The sequence below is a fragment of the Geotrypetes seraphini genome, chromosome 3 (genome assembly GCF_902459505.1).
Source record: "Geotrypetes seraphini chromosome 3, aGeoSer1.1, whole genome shotgun sequence".
Classification (NCBI taxonomy): Eukaryota; Metazoa; Chordata; class Amphibia; order Gymnophiona; family Dermophiidae; genus Geotrypetes; species Geotrypetes seraphini.
The window spans coordinates 116,836,544-116,853,569 of NC_047086.1; the positions used below are offsets into that span (position 1 = coordinate 116,836,544).

The 17,026-nt window shown below is 38.2% G+C and overlaps 1 protein-coding gene across 1 annotated transcript in view; it reads right to left on the bottom strand.

Moving 5' to 3' along the window:
* Positions 1-14,785, bottom strand: part of LOC117356548 (cytochrome P450 2K6-like) — a 76,243-nt gene extending 61,458 nt beyond the window's left edge. The window contains exons 1-3 of the mRNA XM_033935897.1: positions 14,578-14,785; positions 6,706-6,868; positions 3,567-3,716 (exon numbers count right to left, since the gene is read on the bottom strand). Of these exons, the coding sequence (XP_033791788.1) occupies positions 3,567-3,716; positions 6,706-6,868; positions 14,578-14,754 (490 nt within the window). The 5' untranslated portion in view covers positions 14,755-14,785. The remainder of the gene's footprint in view (positions 1-3,566; positions 3,717-6,705; positions 6,869-14,577) is intronic.
* Positions 14,786-17,026: the final 2,241 nt, after the last annotated feature.

Consider the following 17,026-nt stretch of genomic DNA (forward strand, 5'->3'; position numbering starts at 1 on the left):
AATAGATGAATAACTAAGTGGCAAATGAGAATCGAGTTGAAGAATAAGTTGTATATCATGTGCAAAGATAAAGAATGTAAACCCTCAAAATTGAAGAAGAAGGGAATGAGGAGCAAAAAAAATATTGAAAAGTATAGGCCCCAAAACAGAGCCTTGTGGTACACCAGAATAGAGAGTGAGAGCTAGAAAAAGTAGTGAACCGTATACATATGGTTAGACAAATATGAATAAAACCATTGAAAGGTTGTGATCCACCAAATCGAAAGCAGCGGACGGACATGTCAAGGGAAAAAAAAGAACAGCGTCTAAAATTTGCCTTAAATGATTTAAAAGATCTAAAAGTGTGTGTTCTGTAGAATGATTCAGATGAAAACCTGTCTGACAGGGATGAAGTATGTTAGTATTTGTTAAAAAAAATCACAAGTAATTGGAAAAACTGCAGTAGATTAAATTCGTGGTGGAATTCGTTATGTCACATTTATAAAATGGAAAGCATAATTGCTATTCAAAAAGGGTATTATAATAAATTTAAAAAGATCTGGGGGCCATTGACGATTTACTGTAATGAGTAGACACCATTTTCTATTGAAAGTATATTTGCAAATGGGGGGAGGAGGGTGAATTAAAGTTTACTATAGGTTTAATCAATAGTAAAGAATATTTATTTTTGTATATTTTTGATTGAATGCTAAAGGAAAGGGTGGGTGGGAAGGGAATAAATTTATTTATTTCATGTTATACTAGAAAGAAATTCAAGTGATGTATTTAATTTTAAATGTTTTATTATTTGTACACTTGTAAGATTAAAAAAATGAATAAAGAATTTAAAAAAAATCTGATAATTGAATAGCAACTACTTTTTCCAACAATTTTTGAAAAAATGGCAAATTAGAGATTTGGTCTATAATTAGCTACAATGTCAGGATCAGACTTTTGATTATTTAACGAAGGAGTAACTATTGCTTTCTTCCAATCTTGTGGAAAGTCAGCAGCAGAAGACTGTTATTAAACATTAATAATAATGGCTCTAGAAGTGGATCTAGAAAATGAAAAATAAGAGGAGTCTGAATAGGGTCAGTTGGAGAAGAAAATTTTAGAAGCCTAATTATTTTCTTCAGAGAAGTACTACCAACTATTCAGTGTAGGAAAGAATGCACTAATTTTACAATTCGATCTGAGCAATACATTTGATTTGGTCAATCACGACATCTTGCTTGAATGCCTAGACACCATAGGAATTGCTGGTCAAGTTCTGAACTGGTTTGAAGGCTTCCTATAAAACCGCACTTATCAAGTATTCAGTAAGGAAGTGTATTCCAAAAAGTAGACTAACACCTATGGTGTTCCACAGGGATTACTACTATCCCCCTCTCTCTTTAACATCTATATGGCCTCTCTGGGAAAAGAACTATCCAAACTGAACTTACAAACATATTTACGCAGATGATATCACAATCGTTGTTCCTTTCATCATATTATCATTAGAGACAAAGGCTTAAATAACATCTATATTCAATCTCATTGAAAAATGGACCAAAAATTTCAAACTCAAATTGAATTCAGAAAAAACAAATGTATTTCTTACAAGTCCATCTAATAAAATCACAGAAACCTCCATTCTGATAAATGGAGATGAACTATTCGATCAATCCCACAATAAAAATTTGAGGCGTTACATTCGATCAAGCTTTAACCTTTGAAGCTCATATCGACATCCTGATTTAAAAAATGCTACTACACTCTTTGGAAATTACATATATTAAAACCATACTTTGACTTTTCATCCTTTAGACTGTTGGTTCAATCTTTAATATTGAGTACATTGGACTACTGTAACATCATTTATTTAGGAGGGTGGGGGTGGGATTCCGGCAGGAGGGACTGGGCATCTATTTGAAATGTAGACTAGCATTTTGTTGGCCTACATTTCAAGTGCTTATCGCAGCACTAGGGAGACGCCTAGGGCCGCCTAAGCTCGCCTAAGGCCACACCCATGCCTAGCCTTGGGCGAGCTTAGGCAGTCCTACGTGCCTCCCTAGGCTCGCAAAAATGCTTACAATGTAGGTAACCATCCTTGGGGTGATTTTTAGAAAAACATGTGTCCTGATTGGCTGGTTAGACGGGTAGGACGCCTACTGCTGCCTTCAATCAGGACGCTGTTTATAGAATTTGCTCCTGTGTGCCCAGCCTGTCCAATCAGAGAACTGTTCTACATATGATGTGATGTTCATCATATCATGGACTTTTGCTGAGAGCTGGTGAGCAGGGGGTGAAATAGAGAGTGTGTATGTGAGAAGAGAGAGAGTGACAGAGACATAGTAAGAGAGAGTGTGAGAGAACAGGGAAGGAAGCATATGTAAGACCAGAGAGAGACAGTAGAGCTTTTTCTGATGGGTGATACTTTACCATTCAACAAGCAGTTAATTTGGTAACTCCGAGTGTTTGGTTACTATTTTTGATACCATGTATATGTATTATTAAGATATGTATTATTAAGATATCTGAATACTTATTGTATATACTGTATGGTGTCTTATTATAAATAATTTTTTTTAATTGAACTGGTAACTCTGAGTGCCATTTTATAATATGGACATTCTTTTGCTTCTAAACAGATGTCCATGTCCTTTGTTTTGCCTACACACACATTGGACATTTCAGTTTGTAAAATGGATGTTCATGCTAGAAGTAGCCAGAACTTGGGCATTCATTTCTCAGTATTTAAGATCAATCTATATGCCAGCAGATCCTGTTCAAAAATACATGAAACACGCTCGACTTCAAAGGACGATGGGACAGACTGGTGGGGTCGCTCAAGAGGAATGCTTAATAGATGAATTCTCAAGGGAGGGAGGGAAGCTTAATAGATGGATTCTCGAGGGAGAGAGGGTTCTTGAGTGGGCAGACTTGTTGGACCGTTGGCCCTTTTCTGCCGTCATGCTCTATGTTTCTATGAGACAAGGATGTCCATATCTGATGTAGACTTGGATACCCATATTCTGAGTTGGATGTCCTGTCTAAAATTCTGCTCTGTATGTTACAAGCTGTGTATTGTGTATTTGGGCAAATTATTTATTTATTTAATTCATTTTCCATCTTGTCCTCCGCAAAGAGTTCAGTACAGGTTACAGGTTAACATACATAATATACAGTTAACAGGTTACAATTTGTTAAAATATGTTAAAAACTAAAACAAATATTATAGGATAGACTCACTATTTCTGAGTTAGGTTATTGTTATTTGATATATTGGTTTTATTTCATTTATATTATGCTTTTGAAATGTATGTTACTATTTATAACTATTTGATAGCTCTCAATGTCTTAATTCACTTTGAAATATAGATGAGAAGTAGTGAGCTAAACAAATCTTTGCCTCTGTTATCAGAGAGGTTAGCTGGGGTGGATCAGTGACCCATTTAGTCCTAAAAGTTATGAGCGTCCAAGTCTGGTTTTCTATTTTTAGTGTTAAATAAATTATTGATTTATCAGAGATTTATTGTAATCTTCTAGATCACCACTCATTACAACAGTATAACTATGTAACAAATTATTAAGATACTTGCCATTGAATGATTCAAAATGATGGATTAGGAAACCACATTCCTCTAGAATTTTATCTTCTATGGTTCTTTTTCCCATTCCAAAATCTCGTAAGGTTGCTAGAGTAAACCTTCTCATCGCTTTCCAGTTTTCTCCATGTGCAAATGCAAGACCTAAAATACATATATGAAGAAATTATGTGTACTTCATAGAAAACCAGTTCAATGTTACAGTTTATAAGCATTGCACGTGAAACTATGCTAAAGAAACTTATATTACAAAGGTTTGATTAAAGTGTGTTGTCTGTAACAAAGAAAGGGAAGACAAAATAGACGCTATTCTGTTTACAATTAATGACAGGTGAAAAAACAATGAGGTCAATAGGCAAGCTAGTCATGAGAAACTTCTCTTCTGTTCTAAATTTTTTCCCCTCACCTTCCTAATGTACTACCCCATTTTGGTTATTTTATTTTAAAATTGTATTTTTTCTTTCTTTCCTACCGTTTCATGTGGCATGTCACCCCAGTTTGTTTTTTACTTTTTAAAGTAGTCATTTTTAATTTTAATGTATTTGTGATTTTATTGCCTTTGTAAAACGCTTTGTAATCTGAAAAGCGTTTAATCAAATATCATAATAAACTTGAAACTTGATCTACAATAACATCACAAGCACTGAACACTCGCCCCCCTTTAAAGGCGCAACACTGTGACATCAACACCTGACCCATTGTGGAGTCTCACTACCTACATTATCCATCTTCTATGTCAGAATACAACCTAGATGAACTAATCTCGAGAAGCCAGCAATGTGGCATTAAGCCCACTCATAGTGACATTACAAAACCAGACACCCCTCCCTCTTAAAGACATGACAGGAAGAGGTAACTGTTATTTTCAACTACTGACGAGCTGCAGAGTCTTAACATTTTTACCATCCATATCATCTATCTTTGAGGCCAAAACACTACCTGGGTGACATCACAAAAAATGGATGCCCTTCACTCTTAAAGGATGACAGGATAGGAAGAGGTAATTTATTTTTTATTTATTTATTTATTTATTTAAAATATTTATAATCCGCTTTTAACCAAAGCGGCTCACAAGAAACAAACATAGCTTAAAACACATAACATGTCTACAAGAATCTAGACAGCAAAACTAAATAATTAGAAACACGAATCAAAGTGAGGGTACATCACATCATATCCATTAAAGAGAAAAGATAAATCTCCATAACTCAGTATAATGTACAGCTATCAAAAAAAAGGCTTGTGCAAAGAGATATGTTTTCAATAATTTTCTAAAGTGCAACAAATTTCCACAGAATCTCAAAATACCTGTCAAGGCATTTCATAAGTCAGGGTCAGCAATGGAGAAACAAGATTTTATAGTCCTCACATATCATACTGTATCCCTATTACAAGTATCAAGTAACAAAACGATTCTCAGATCTCAATGCTCTAGATGGTTTGTACAAAGTCAAACATTGGCCAAATAATTCAGCAAGGTGCCAAATTCCCTTTTGGACAATTTTCTAATTGAATGTGAAAATGTATTGGAAACCAATATAACTTCATTGAGTGTCTCCTAGGGCTCCTTTTACTAAGGTGCGCTAGCATTTTTAGTGCGCGCTAAAGATTAGCGCACTCTAACCACGTGCTAAATGAAAAATACTAAGGCAAGCTCTATGGAGGCGTTAGCATTTAGTGCGCGCTAAAACTACTAGCACACCTTAGTAAAAGGAGCCCCTAGTCTTTGTAAATCTTGATGCAGTAAAAAATCGATCCAGTGTTTTTTCAGCCTCTGAGAAGAGTGAGAGCACTCTTTCACCAACAACACTTCTCTGTATTGGTTCAATCAATCATTTTGTCAAAGTTGGATTACTGCAACTCGGTGTATTTGGGTCTTTCAAAGGTCAGTCTGCAGAGACTTCAATTAATAGAGAACACTGCAGCTAAACTTATTTTCGGTAAGAGTAAATTCGACCACGTAACCCCTCTGCTCAAGGAATTACATTGGCTTCCAGTGTATCTCAGAAATCAATTTACTGGTAAGTGCATTTGCATTGCATTTAAGATACTTTTTGGCATTTTTGCTACTTTGATTTCTTTAGACTGGAATGTTCATAGATCTCATCTTGCCAGAAGTTCTCATAAATTAAAACTTACATTTCCCTCTCTCAGTGGTTAAAAACAGAACATTTAAGTCATTCTTTTGCTTTTAAATTAACCGAATTCTGGAATGCTTTACCGCTTACATTAAAAAGTTTAGGTTCTTTTGCTTTATTCCGGAAAGTTCTGAAAACTCTTTTGTTTGCTAAACATTTTGGAAATTAACTATTTCAGTCTACTTTTCCTTGTCAAGTTTATATATTATGTCGAGCTCCTCTTGGTTGATGACTTTTTCTATAAAACTAAGGGCCTGTTTTACGAAGCCACACAGCAATGGCCCTGAAGCCCTTTAAATCTCTATGGGCTTCAGGGCCGTTACCGCAGCGCAGCCGCTAGTGCAGCTTTGTAAAACAGGCCCTAAGTTTTAGTTTAGTTTACCTGTTCTATACCACTCAGGATTTTGTAGCTTCAATCATATATATTAGGTGCTCTTGATCTGGATAATGATACTTATAAAGCGCAATTGTTGAAAAATCTAATAATAACTGTTAAAACAATATTATCTAACTGGAAAGATTTTCTAACAATATTATCTAACTGGAAAATAATTTCAAAATTAGATTATAACACCTGGTGGAATATGGTGTGCTTGTATGTTAAATATGAGAAAATATTTGCAGTTAGGAGTAGTAATTTAGGAAAATTGAAGAACATATGGGAATCTTTACATAAATGTTGTTTTATTGTGGCTGAATGAATGTTATCAATATTGCAACATCCCATGACTAATTTAAAGTTTGTTTTTTAAATTTATTATAATGATATTATTTTGTTATATTGTTATCTAAAACTTCAATAAATTCTTATATGGAAAAAAAATCCAAAACTCACAGGTTCAAAGCTCCAAATTTCCAAGTTTAGAAGCCAAAATCCACTTTTCTTGTCTAATTTATGTTCTGCATATAAATGCATATTTGGACTTTGGATACTGCAAATCAATTTTAGCAAATGTATTGTATACTGAATAATAGAAAAGAGGACATTTAGTTACCGTTTCCTTCGTTCAGCTCCTCAAAGATTGGAATTTTGGCCCTTTCTGCAAACTCATCAGCATAGTTCACTAGTGCTTCCTTCACTGTCTCATACCCCGTCAGTACAACCATCTTCTTCATTCCCAGCTGAATGCAGAAAACCGGTCCATATATTTTGGTCAGCTTAAAATGTAAAACAGAAAAGATATTGAAGTAAAAATGATACTACTTTAGTTTTGGATTTCATCCTTAGTTCAATGGCTCCTAATCATGGTGATTGTGCAGTGGTTTAGAAGCAATACATAAGATTTGTCTAATGGATATTAATTGTGGATTGTTGTTAACCAGGAAAGACTTATGGATAGCTATGTACATCATCAAATATTTGATAAATAATGACCAGACCATGGCATTTCTTGAGATCAGGAGAAAATGTAGAACAAGATGAAATCAAAATATTAGTGGATGAATACTTAAGAATATAAGAACAGAAGAATAGCCTTACTGGGTCAGACCTATGGTCCATCAAGCCCAGTAGCCCATTCTTACGGTGGCCAAACCAGGTCCCTAGTATCTGGCCCAAACCCAAGGAGTAGCAACATTCCATACTACCAATCCAGAAGCACTGGCTTCCCCCATGTCTTTCTCAATAACAGACTTTTCCTCCAAGAAATTGCCCAAATCTTTCTTAAAACTAGCTATGCTATCCGCTCTTACCACAACCTCTGTCAATGTGTTCCAGAGCTTAACTATTCTCTGAGTGAAAAAAATGTCCTCCTATTGGTTTTAAAAGTATTTCCCTGTAACTTTATCGAGTGGCCCCTAGTCTTTGTAATTTTTGACACAGTGAAAAATCAATCCACTTGTACCCATTCTACTCCACTCAGGATTTTGTAGACTTCAATCATATCTCCCCTCATCCATCTCTTTTCCATGCTGAAGAGCCCTAACCTTTTTAGTCTTTCCTCATACAAGAGGAGTTCCATCCCCTTTAACATCTTGGTCGCTCTTCTTTGAACCTTTTCTAGCGCCATTTCTTGAGATAAGGAGACCAGAATTGAATGCAGTACTCCAGATGAGGTCTCACCATGGAGCAATACAGGGGCATTATAACATTCTTAGTCTTGTTAACCATCCCTTTTAAAATAATTCCTAGCATCCTGTTTGCTATTTTGGCCGCTGCTGCACATTGGGTGGAAGGTTTCATTGTATTGTCTCGCAGTCATTGTATTGTCTTGCAGTCCACATCTGGGCCCTTCCCCCGCTGCCTCTGACTGGCTGACTGTAGCCCCTCCCAAGCAAGCACTCGGGTGACCTCACTAGCCTTGCTATTTAATTTGAACTCTCTCTGGGTGGTGCATGCCGCCGGCGCATGATCCATTGTACAAAGAAGGTTCACAAACAAGGAGCACGTTCTTCTTAGTGTTCCTCCTTAGGGCTTCTTCATATTTTCACTTCCTCTTCTTGTACAACTCTGTTTCCTTTCTCTGTTCCTCTCCTTATGACTCCTAATTACTTTCTGCTTCTAATACTCACTCTCCCCAATCTTTATCCCTTTCCCTCTCCTCTCCACACCATAAGACCCCTCACTAGCCATCTTGTGTTCTACCTTATTCACTGCACTCAAGTTCAAGCATTCTCTCTCTTCCATTCATTCATCTCCTTTTTCTTTGAGCCCACCCATCTTCGTCATTGCAATCATTATTCTCCTTTGCTTCAGAACACTCTCTTACTTCTTCTGCTCTCTGCTGGATATGTGAGTCCAAACCATGGCCCTGAATGCCAGCTGCTTCCTCATGTGTGTAACTGCCCTAACCTTAGATCTATTCCTCTTCAATCCTCCTCTCTCCCTTTCTCATGTGCCCTAAGGAATACTTATTCTACCTCCAACAAACTGACCTACATTCATGACCTCTTATCTCAAGTTTCAAGTTTATTAAATATTTGATACAACAAGCTGATCTAAGCCTATGTATAGAAGAGGAATGTTGACAAAAACACACAAAAAACAAAAGGAATTGACCCCAAAATATCCACAAAGAAGAAAACCCAGAGAAAACCAAAAAAACTCTGTGGAGTGACGATGTTCCCAAATGGACTTTATTTGAAAGTATCAAAGTTCCAAAGGTACACTAAAATCTTCCACATAAAATAATTCCATCCACATAAAAGTAAATCATCCACATAAGAGCCTTAAAGGACCTAGTCCGCTAGGGATACAGGACCCAACACGGTCTGTGTTTCGACAAAAAGTCTTCTTCAGGGGTCCCTGGGGGTCCTATAAAGGTGAGTACGTGGGAAACAATTTATAATAATAAAGGGAGACCAACTTAACAAATAATCACTTAAGACATGACTGACAGACACAATTAGGAAAGTTGAGAAAACTACAAATTAAAAGGGAAGTGTACAAAAAGGGAAGGCTACAGTAGGAAGAGGAAGCAATCAAAAATATTGAGTGGCTCTATGTGTAAAAAAAATAAATAAATTAGATGTTATACGTTATACACCTCTTGGAAAAAGTAAGTCTTTAATAATCCCTTAAATTTTGACAAGTTTTTTTTCCGTTCTGATATACAAGTTCCATATCGTGGGAACTGTAACTATGAAAGAAGTGGCCCGACATGAGCCAATAATTTTCAATGAAGGTATATAGAGAACGTCCCTCCACCTGCTTGCTTTAACTGAAAAATAGATTTGCCCTGAGGACTCCACTGCAGCTGCTGTTCTCTCCCATGGTGGCTTCCACTTCTCCCATACACCTTGTCCTACTGGTCAAGGTTGAGGTGTTGGGCTTCTTCTTTCTCCTTCTTGCAGATTCCAGCCTCTTCTCCCTCTATCCCACAGCCTTTCTTCATTTAAAGTCCACTCCATCTACCTATTCACTTCTTTACCTTTGCAGATAGCGGTCATTTATCATCTCCCCCCCCCAACAAGTCCCCTTCATCCTTTCTCAATGAATTTGACTCCTGGCTTTTGGGCTTCCTTGATTCATCTTCTCCCTCCCTCATTCATGGGGACTTTAACTTTTACCCTGATGATCCCACTGACAAGTATGCTGCTAAGTTTCATGTCATAACTTCCTCATTTGACCTTTAACTTTGCTCCACAATCCCCACTCACCGGGATGGCCACTGCCTTGATCTTGTCTTTTTCTCCAACTGCTTCTCTACCTCACTGCTTCCATCTCTGATCATCAACTGATAACTTTCACTATTGCTTATCCTCTGCCACACCCAGTCATCTCCAAGAGGTTTTGAAATCTTCAAGCCCTCGATTCTTCCATGCTGTCATCCACTGTTTCACCTTTCCTTCCTCCACTATGTTATCTAAGTCTGTCCACGAGGCTGTCTTGCCGTACAACTCTATTCTCTCCTCTGCTCTGGACACCCTTGCTCCACCTGTTCCTCATTCTATCAGGCGTACCAAACCTCAACCTTAGCTCACTCCCAGTGTTCGTTACTTACGGTTCTGTACCCGCTGTACATGAGCGCCTTTAGCTCAAATCTCGCATAAGTGCTGACTTTCTTCACTTGAAATTTATTCTGACCTCCTTTAAATTTTGCACTTACACAGGTCAAGCAAGACTACTACATCCAACTAACTAACTCCCTTTCTTCCAACCCACATCGTCTCTTTGCCACACTTAACTCCCTCCTCAAAGCTCCCCCACTTCTGATCCCTCCTTCTCTCTCTCCCCAGATTATGGCTGATTACTTCCATGACAAGGTCCGCAAGATCACCCTTGAATTCATGACAAAGTCACATCCTTCTCCTCTACCCACCATCCACTCTCCTGAACTTCAATCTTGCACCTTCCCTTCATCCTTCACCCAACCAGCTCAGGAAGTTTCTCCTGTCTGGTCCTGCCCTCTTATCCCTCCGTCAACTACTGCTGACTTTTCTTCCTTCTTTGAAATCACAGAGGAAGAAACTACAACTTCTGACTTCAGCCAAGCCTACTATATGCCCCTCAGATCCTATTCCAACCCCTCTACTTGATCTCATCTCACATACTGTTATCCCTCCCATATGCCATATTCTCAATCTATCTGTTTCCACTGCAACTGTCCCTGCTGCCTTGAAACATGTGGTGGTTAAGACACTTCTAAAAAAAACAAACAAACCTCGCTGGACCCCTCCTGCTCATCCAACTATCACCCTGACTCCCTTCTTCCATTCCTATCCAAGATACTTGAGCGTGCTATTCTCTGTCGCTGCCTGGATTTCCTTTCTACTTGACAGATTCTCGATCCTCTATAATCTGGTTTTCACCCCAACATTCCACAGAGACTGCCCTCACTAAAGTCTGCACTGACTTGTTCATGGCCTTTGATACTTACTCCTTGATATGCTGTCCTCATTTGGATTCTGTGAATCTGTCCTCTCCTGGTTTGCCTCCTACCTTTCCCAATGCACCTTTAGTGTATATGTTGGTGGATCCACTTCTGCTGCTACCCCGCTAGTGGTTAGTGCATCTCTCTATACATCATCCCACAGTGCCCTGATCTCCTCCCATGCCTTCCAGTATCATCTATATGCTGATAACTCCCAGGTCTACCTCTCTACACCTGAAATTTCACCTAAAGTCTCTTTTTGTTTGGCCGACATTGTTGCCTGGATGTCTGCCGTCATCTGAAATGAAATATGTCCAAGAATGAGCTGCTCCTCTTTCCTCCTAAAGCCTCTGCTCCTACTCCTCCTCCTCCTTTTTCCATCTTAGCAAATAATACTTCATTCTTCCAATCTCCTCTGCTCGCAACCTTGGAGTGGTCTTCGATTCTGACCTCTCATTTTCTATGCACATCCAACAAGCTGCTAAGACTTGTCGCTTCTATCTCTTCAATATCACCAAAATTCACCCCTTCCTCTCTGAGCACACTACCTGGACACTTGCCCAAGCTCTCGTAACTTCATACTTAGATTACTGCTATCTACTTCTAACTGGTATCCCACAGTGTTGCCTCTCCCCCTTTCAATCAGGGCAAAACTCTGCTGCACAACTCATCTTCCACCAGCCTCGTTACGCTCATGTCACCCTTCTCCTTGTCACTTCACTGGCTCCCTATCTGCCATCACATACAGTTCAAGATCTTATTACTGACCTTTCAAGCAGGGACTGTTTTCTACATCTTTGTGACTCTATGCACTGCTGCGCGCGTCTGGTAACACTATAGAAATAATTAATAGTAGTAAGTCTATGATGACAACCAAATCCTTTTCTTGGGCGCTAACCCCCAAGGTGGATCCTAGCATATGGTAACTGTGATTCAGGTTATTCTTTCCAATGTGCATCACTTTGCATTTGTCCACATTAAATTTCATCTGCCACTTGGACGCCCAGTCTTCCAATTTCCTAAGGTCTGCCTGCAATTTTTTACAATCCGCATGCGTTGTAACAACTTTGAACAGTTTAGTGTCATCTGCAAATTTAATCACCTCACTTGTCATTCCAAGTTCTAGATCATTTATAAATAAGTTAAATAGCAACAGTCCCAGTACAGACCCCTGCGGCACTCTACTGTTTACTCTCCTCCATTGAAAAAAAATGATCATTTCCCAATAATCAATTCCCAATCCACAACTGAACTTTGCACCTATCCCATGACTCTTTAATTTTCTCAGGAGCCTCTCATGAGGAACTTTATCATAAGCTTTCTGATAATCTAGATACATTTTATCAACCAGCTCACCTTTATACACATGTTAGTTCACACCTTCAAAGAAGTCAAGCAAATTGGTGAGGCAAGATCTCCCTCAGCTAAACCCATGCTGACTCCATCTCATTAAATCATGTTTGTCTATGTGTTTCACAATTTTATTTTTTATAATTGTTTCCACCATTTTGCCCAGCAATGAAGTCAGGCTTACCGGTCTGTAATTTCCCAGATCTCCCCTGGAACCCTTTTTAAAAATTGCCATATCATTGGCCACCCACCAATCTTCAGGTAGTACAGACGATTTTAGCAACAGGTTACAGATCATTAACAGCAGGTCAGCAATTTCATCTTTGAGTTCTTTTAGTACCCTGGGATGTATACCATCCAGTCCAGGTGATTTATCACTTTTTAACTTTTTGATTTGGCTAAGTACATCTTCCAGATACACCAAGATTTCTTTCAGCTTCTCCGCATTATCACCTTTGAAAACCATTTCCGGTTTAGGTAGATCTCTTACATCTTCTTCCATAAAGACCAAAGCAAAGATTTAATTCAGTCTCTCAGCTATGACCTTATCCTCCCTAGTGCCCCTTTTGCTCCTTGATCATCCAACGGTTCCAAGGATTTACTCACAGGTTTTCTGATTCTGATGCACCTAATAAAATTGTTATGAGTTTTTGCCTCTTTTGCAAGTTTCTCTTATTATTCTTTCTTAGCTGTCTTTATCAATGCTTTGCATCTAACTTGCCGGTGCTTGTGTCACTTATTTTCTTCATTCGGATCCTTTTTCTATTCTTTAAAGGATGTTTTTTTGGCTCTATTGCTCTCTTTCACTTCACCTTTTAACCACGCCATCTCTTGTTTTCTCTACTTTCCACCTTTGCTGTTACTTGAAATATATCTGGTCTGGGCTTCCACGACGGTACTTTTAAATAACATCCACGCCTGGTATATAGTACAGTCCTAACCTTTGCAACAGATTCTTTCAGCTTTTTTTTAACCATTTTCCTCATTTTATCTGTGTTTGGAATTCAGTTTAAATAGTCAGTACAACACTGAAATTACTCAAAGATATTCAGTGCAGTTATACAGATAGGGGTCCTTTTATTAAGGTGCACTAACCAATTTAGTACATACTAATGATTAGTGTGCATGAAATGATAAGATGCCCATTATACAGTATTCCTATAGGTGTTTTGGCATTTAGCGTGCACTAATCGTTAATGTCCGCTATGTTAGCACACCTTAATAAAAGGACCTCAAAATAGAAAGTGTACTAAATATCTGTGGGAGTATCCCAGCTATCCATGCAATGGAATATTTCAACTGGCATCCACAGAACTAACCAGATAAAGTTATGACAACAATTTTTCTGGTCTAACTTTATCTGTGTAGTTATCCAGAAAATAATCTGAGGCAAGATAGATGTTGAACAACATAGGCGATAATGGTGAGCCTTGAGGTACTCTACATGGATTACTCCAAGAACAGGAATGCTTACCTCATTATAAACTTGATAAGTTCTTTTTTTCAAAAACCCCTGAAACCCTTCCCAGACATTTTCTGAAATCCCTATCGAGTCCAAACAGCCCAGTAAGATCTCATGATCCATGAGATCAAATGTACTGCTCAAATCTAGTTGTAGAACCAACGCACTTGAGCCTAAACTAAATAAACAATGAAGGTGATCCAACAATGATGCAAGAACAGTTTCCATACTAAAGCCTGATCGAAAAACTGACTGATGTTCATGTAAGATATTGAATTTCTCTAAGTAATTTACCAAATCAAAATTGACCATCCCTTCCATCAGTTTGGTAAACAGAGGAATGCTTGCTATAGGTCTGTAATTAGATATAATAGTGATAGATTCTTTAGAATTTTTTAGGATATGTGTAATCAGAATTTGACCTATATAATATCCTCTAAATATACCGTTAAGCTCCTTTGCTTCTCTCCGTGGGAGGTAAGGATGAAATTGTTTACTTACTCAACTGAGCTATATGGTTTTTTTTCTTCTCTGCTGTAGTCAGAGATATTATTGATAGCACTGGCTATAGTGATAGTGCCAGGGTGTCATGAAATATCAGGTCTATTCCACATATGGCAGTAAAGTGAATTTATAAATAACCAACCAGTAAGTAGCAAAAACTGGCTAAATTGAAGAAGAATGAAAAATAAAATAACTTTTATACATTTCTAAAATACAATATACAAAAAGGATATTTTTACCTCCATAAAGGTTTTATGTGGTCTTTTCAGGTTCATAATGTGCAAACTTCCAATGATTGGCAGTGGTCTAGGTCCAGGAGGAAAGTTCTGAAGAGATTTTCTATCTGTAGCATATTTACTTAAAATAAAAATCAGAAAAAAAATTAAAAAGAATGCTATAGGGCCCAGCAAAATCATTGCCTTTGATCTTGTAATAACTTTGGTTAAGCTTAAAACTATAAACAATAAAGTTTTTAGCTAAATGTGAGAACTGCTTCAGGAAGGTTGTACTAATGTCTCAGAATTTCTTCAAATATGCTATTCTCATTTTATAGGATTATATATATCTGTATTGGCTCATCCTCAATTCCTTCCCTGACAAAAATAGCTGTATAAATTAACATACATTTAAACAATGGTGTACAAAAGTAGCTTGTTAAACAATAACCAAATTGTATTTATATAAGAGGGGAATGTAGCCTTTGGAGCCATGGACTTTCCATTTTGGAATGAGGCCAAAGAAGGTCAGCAGAAGAAGAGTTAAAGGACCAACCAGATTAGGTATTTCTAGTTCCACCAGTGTTAACCCCCCCCTCCCCCATACACACACACAAAAACACAAATCAATCTAGGCTACACCACTGCTTTATAAAGTTAGACTACAAGCAGAAATTCACTGAGATGAGTTAAAGAGTAATAAGCATCCTCCACATAGTTCTTTGATCTTATTTTTATTCAGTGACTAAGCATTTAGGATTCCATTTGTCACTTTCAATTTGATCTTTCACTTTACAAACCATTGTACATTCTGTGCTTTCAGTTGAAGGCAAAACAAAGCACAGAAGACCCGTTTCAGAATGTTGAGTTCACACCAGGTGAAGTTTACAGTGAACTGGCAAGACTCAAGGTGAACAAAGCCATGAGACCAGACAATTTGCACCCAAGAGTGGTCAGAGAATTGAGCGATGTCCTGGCGAAACCGTTGGCTGAGCTATTCAATCTCTCCCTAAGTAAGGGGAAAGTTCCCCTGGACTGGAAATTAGCTAATGTCGTTCCTCTGCATAAAAAGGGTTGCAGGGCAGAGGCTGCGAATTATAGACCGGTGAGTCTCACATCAATAGTGTGCAAACTCATGGAAACACTAATAAAAAGCAAATTGGACACGATCTTGAATGAAGGGAATCTTCGGATCCCAGTCAGCATGGATTCACCAAGGGTAGGTTCTGCCAATCCAATCTCATCAGCTTCTTTGACTGGGTAACAAGAAAGTTGGACTTGGGAGAGTCTTTGGACGTCGTGTACCTGGACTTCAGTAAAGCTTTTGACAGTGTCCCACACTGCAGGCTGCTAAGCAAGATGGAATTGATGGGATTAGGAGAGACACTAACTGCATGGGTCAATGATTGGCTGAGTGGCAGACTTCAGAGGGTGGTGGTTAATGGTACCCTCTCTAAAACATCGGAGGTGACCAGTGGAGTGCCGCAGGGCTCGGTCCTGGGTCCACTCCTTTTCAACATATTCATAGGGGATCTGACTCAAGGGCTTCAAGGTAAAATAACACTATTCGCCGATGACGCCAAACTATGTAATATAGTAAGTGAATGCAGTTTACAGAATTATATGGCGCAGGACCTGCTTACATTGGAAAGTTGGTCCTCAACCTGGCAGCTAGGCTTCAATGCTAAGAAATGTAAGGTCATGCACCTCGGAAGCGGAAATCCATGCAGGATGTACTTCTTGAACGGAGAAACTTTAACTAGGACTTCAGCAGAACGAGATTTAGGAGTAATCATCAGTGCAGACATAAAAACTGCCAATCAGCTCTATTCTGGATACCGACTCAATCAATATTCTGATTCACTCCTTGGTTATCTCCCATTTAGACTACTGCAACTCTCTCTTTAATGGACTACCCCAAAAAGAACTACGACGATTAAAACTTATACAAAACACGACAATAAAACTTATCCACAAAAAAGGTAAATTCGAGCACGTCACTCCTCTTCTCAAAGAGGCTCATTGGCTCCCTATCAACCACCACATCATCTACAAAATTATCCTACTCTCCTTTAAAATCAAACTCTCTCACCTGCCTTCATTTCTCGATAAACTTTTAATACCACAATGTTCCCCCCGCACTCTAAGATCAACGGACCAAAAACTTCTTTTCATTCCATCCCTAAAAGAATCCTATTATACTCGGAAAACCAACTTTGCAATAACTGCACCCACATTATGGAACTCTCTTCCATAATATCTCCTTGACGAACAACAATTACCCAAATTTAAGACTAGCCTTAAAACTTTCTTATTTCAAGATGCCTTCGATAGGTCCTAATATTTTTTTTTTTTTCTTCTTGAACGAATATTTACCTCAACAATGCGTCCCTACCCTTCTCGTCCTATCCCTACCCCTCTCCCTCATTTCATCTAAAATATGTAACTTTTCCCTCCCTCCCCTTCTTATCCT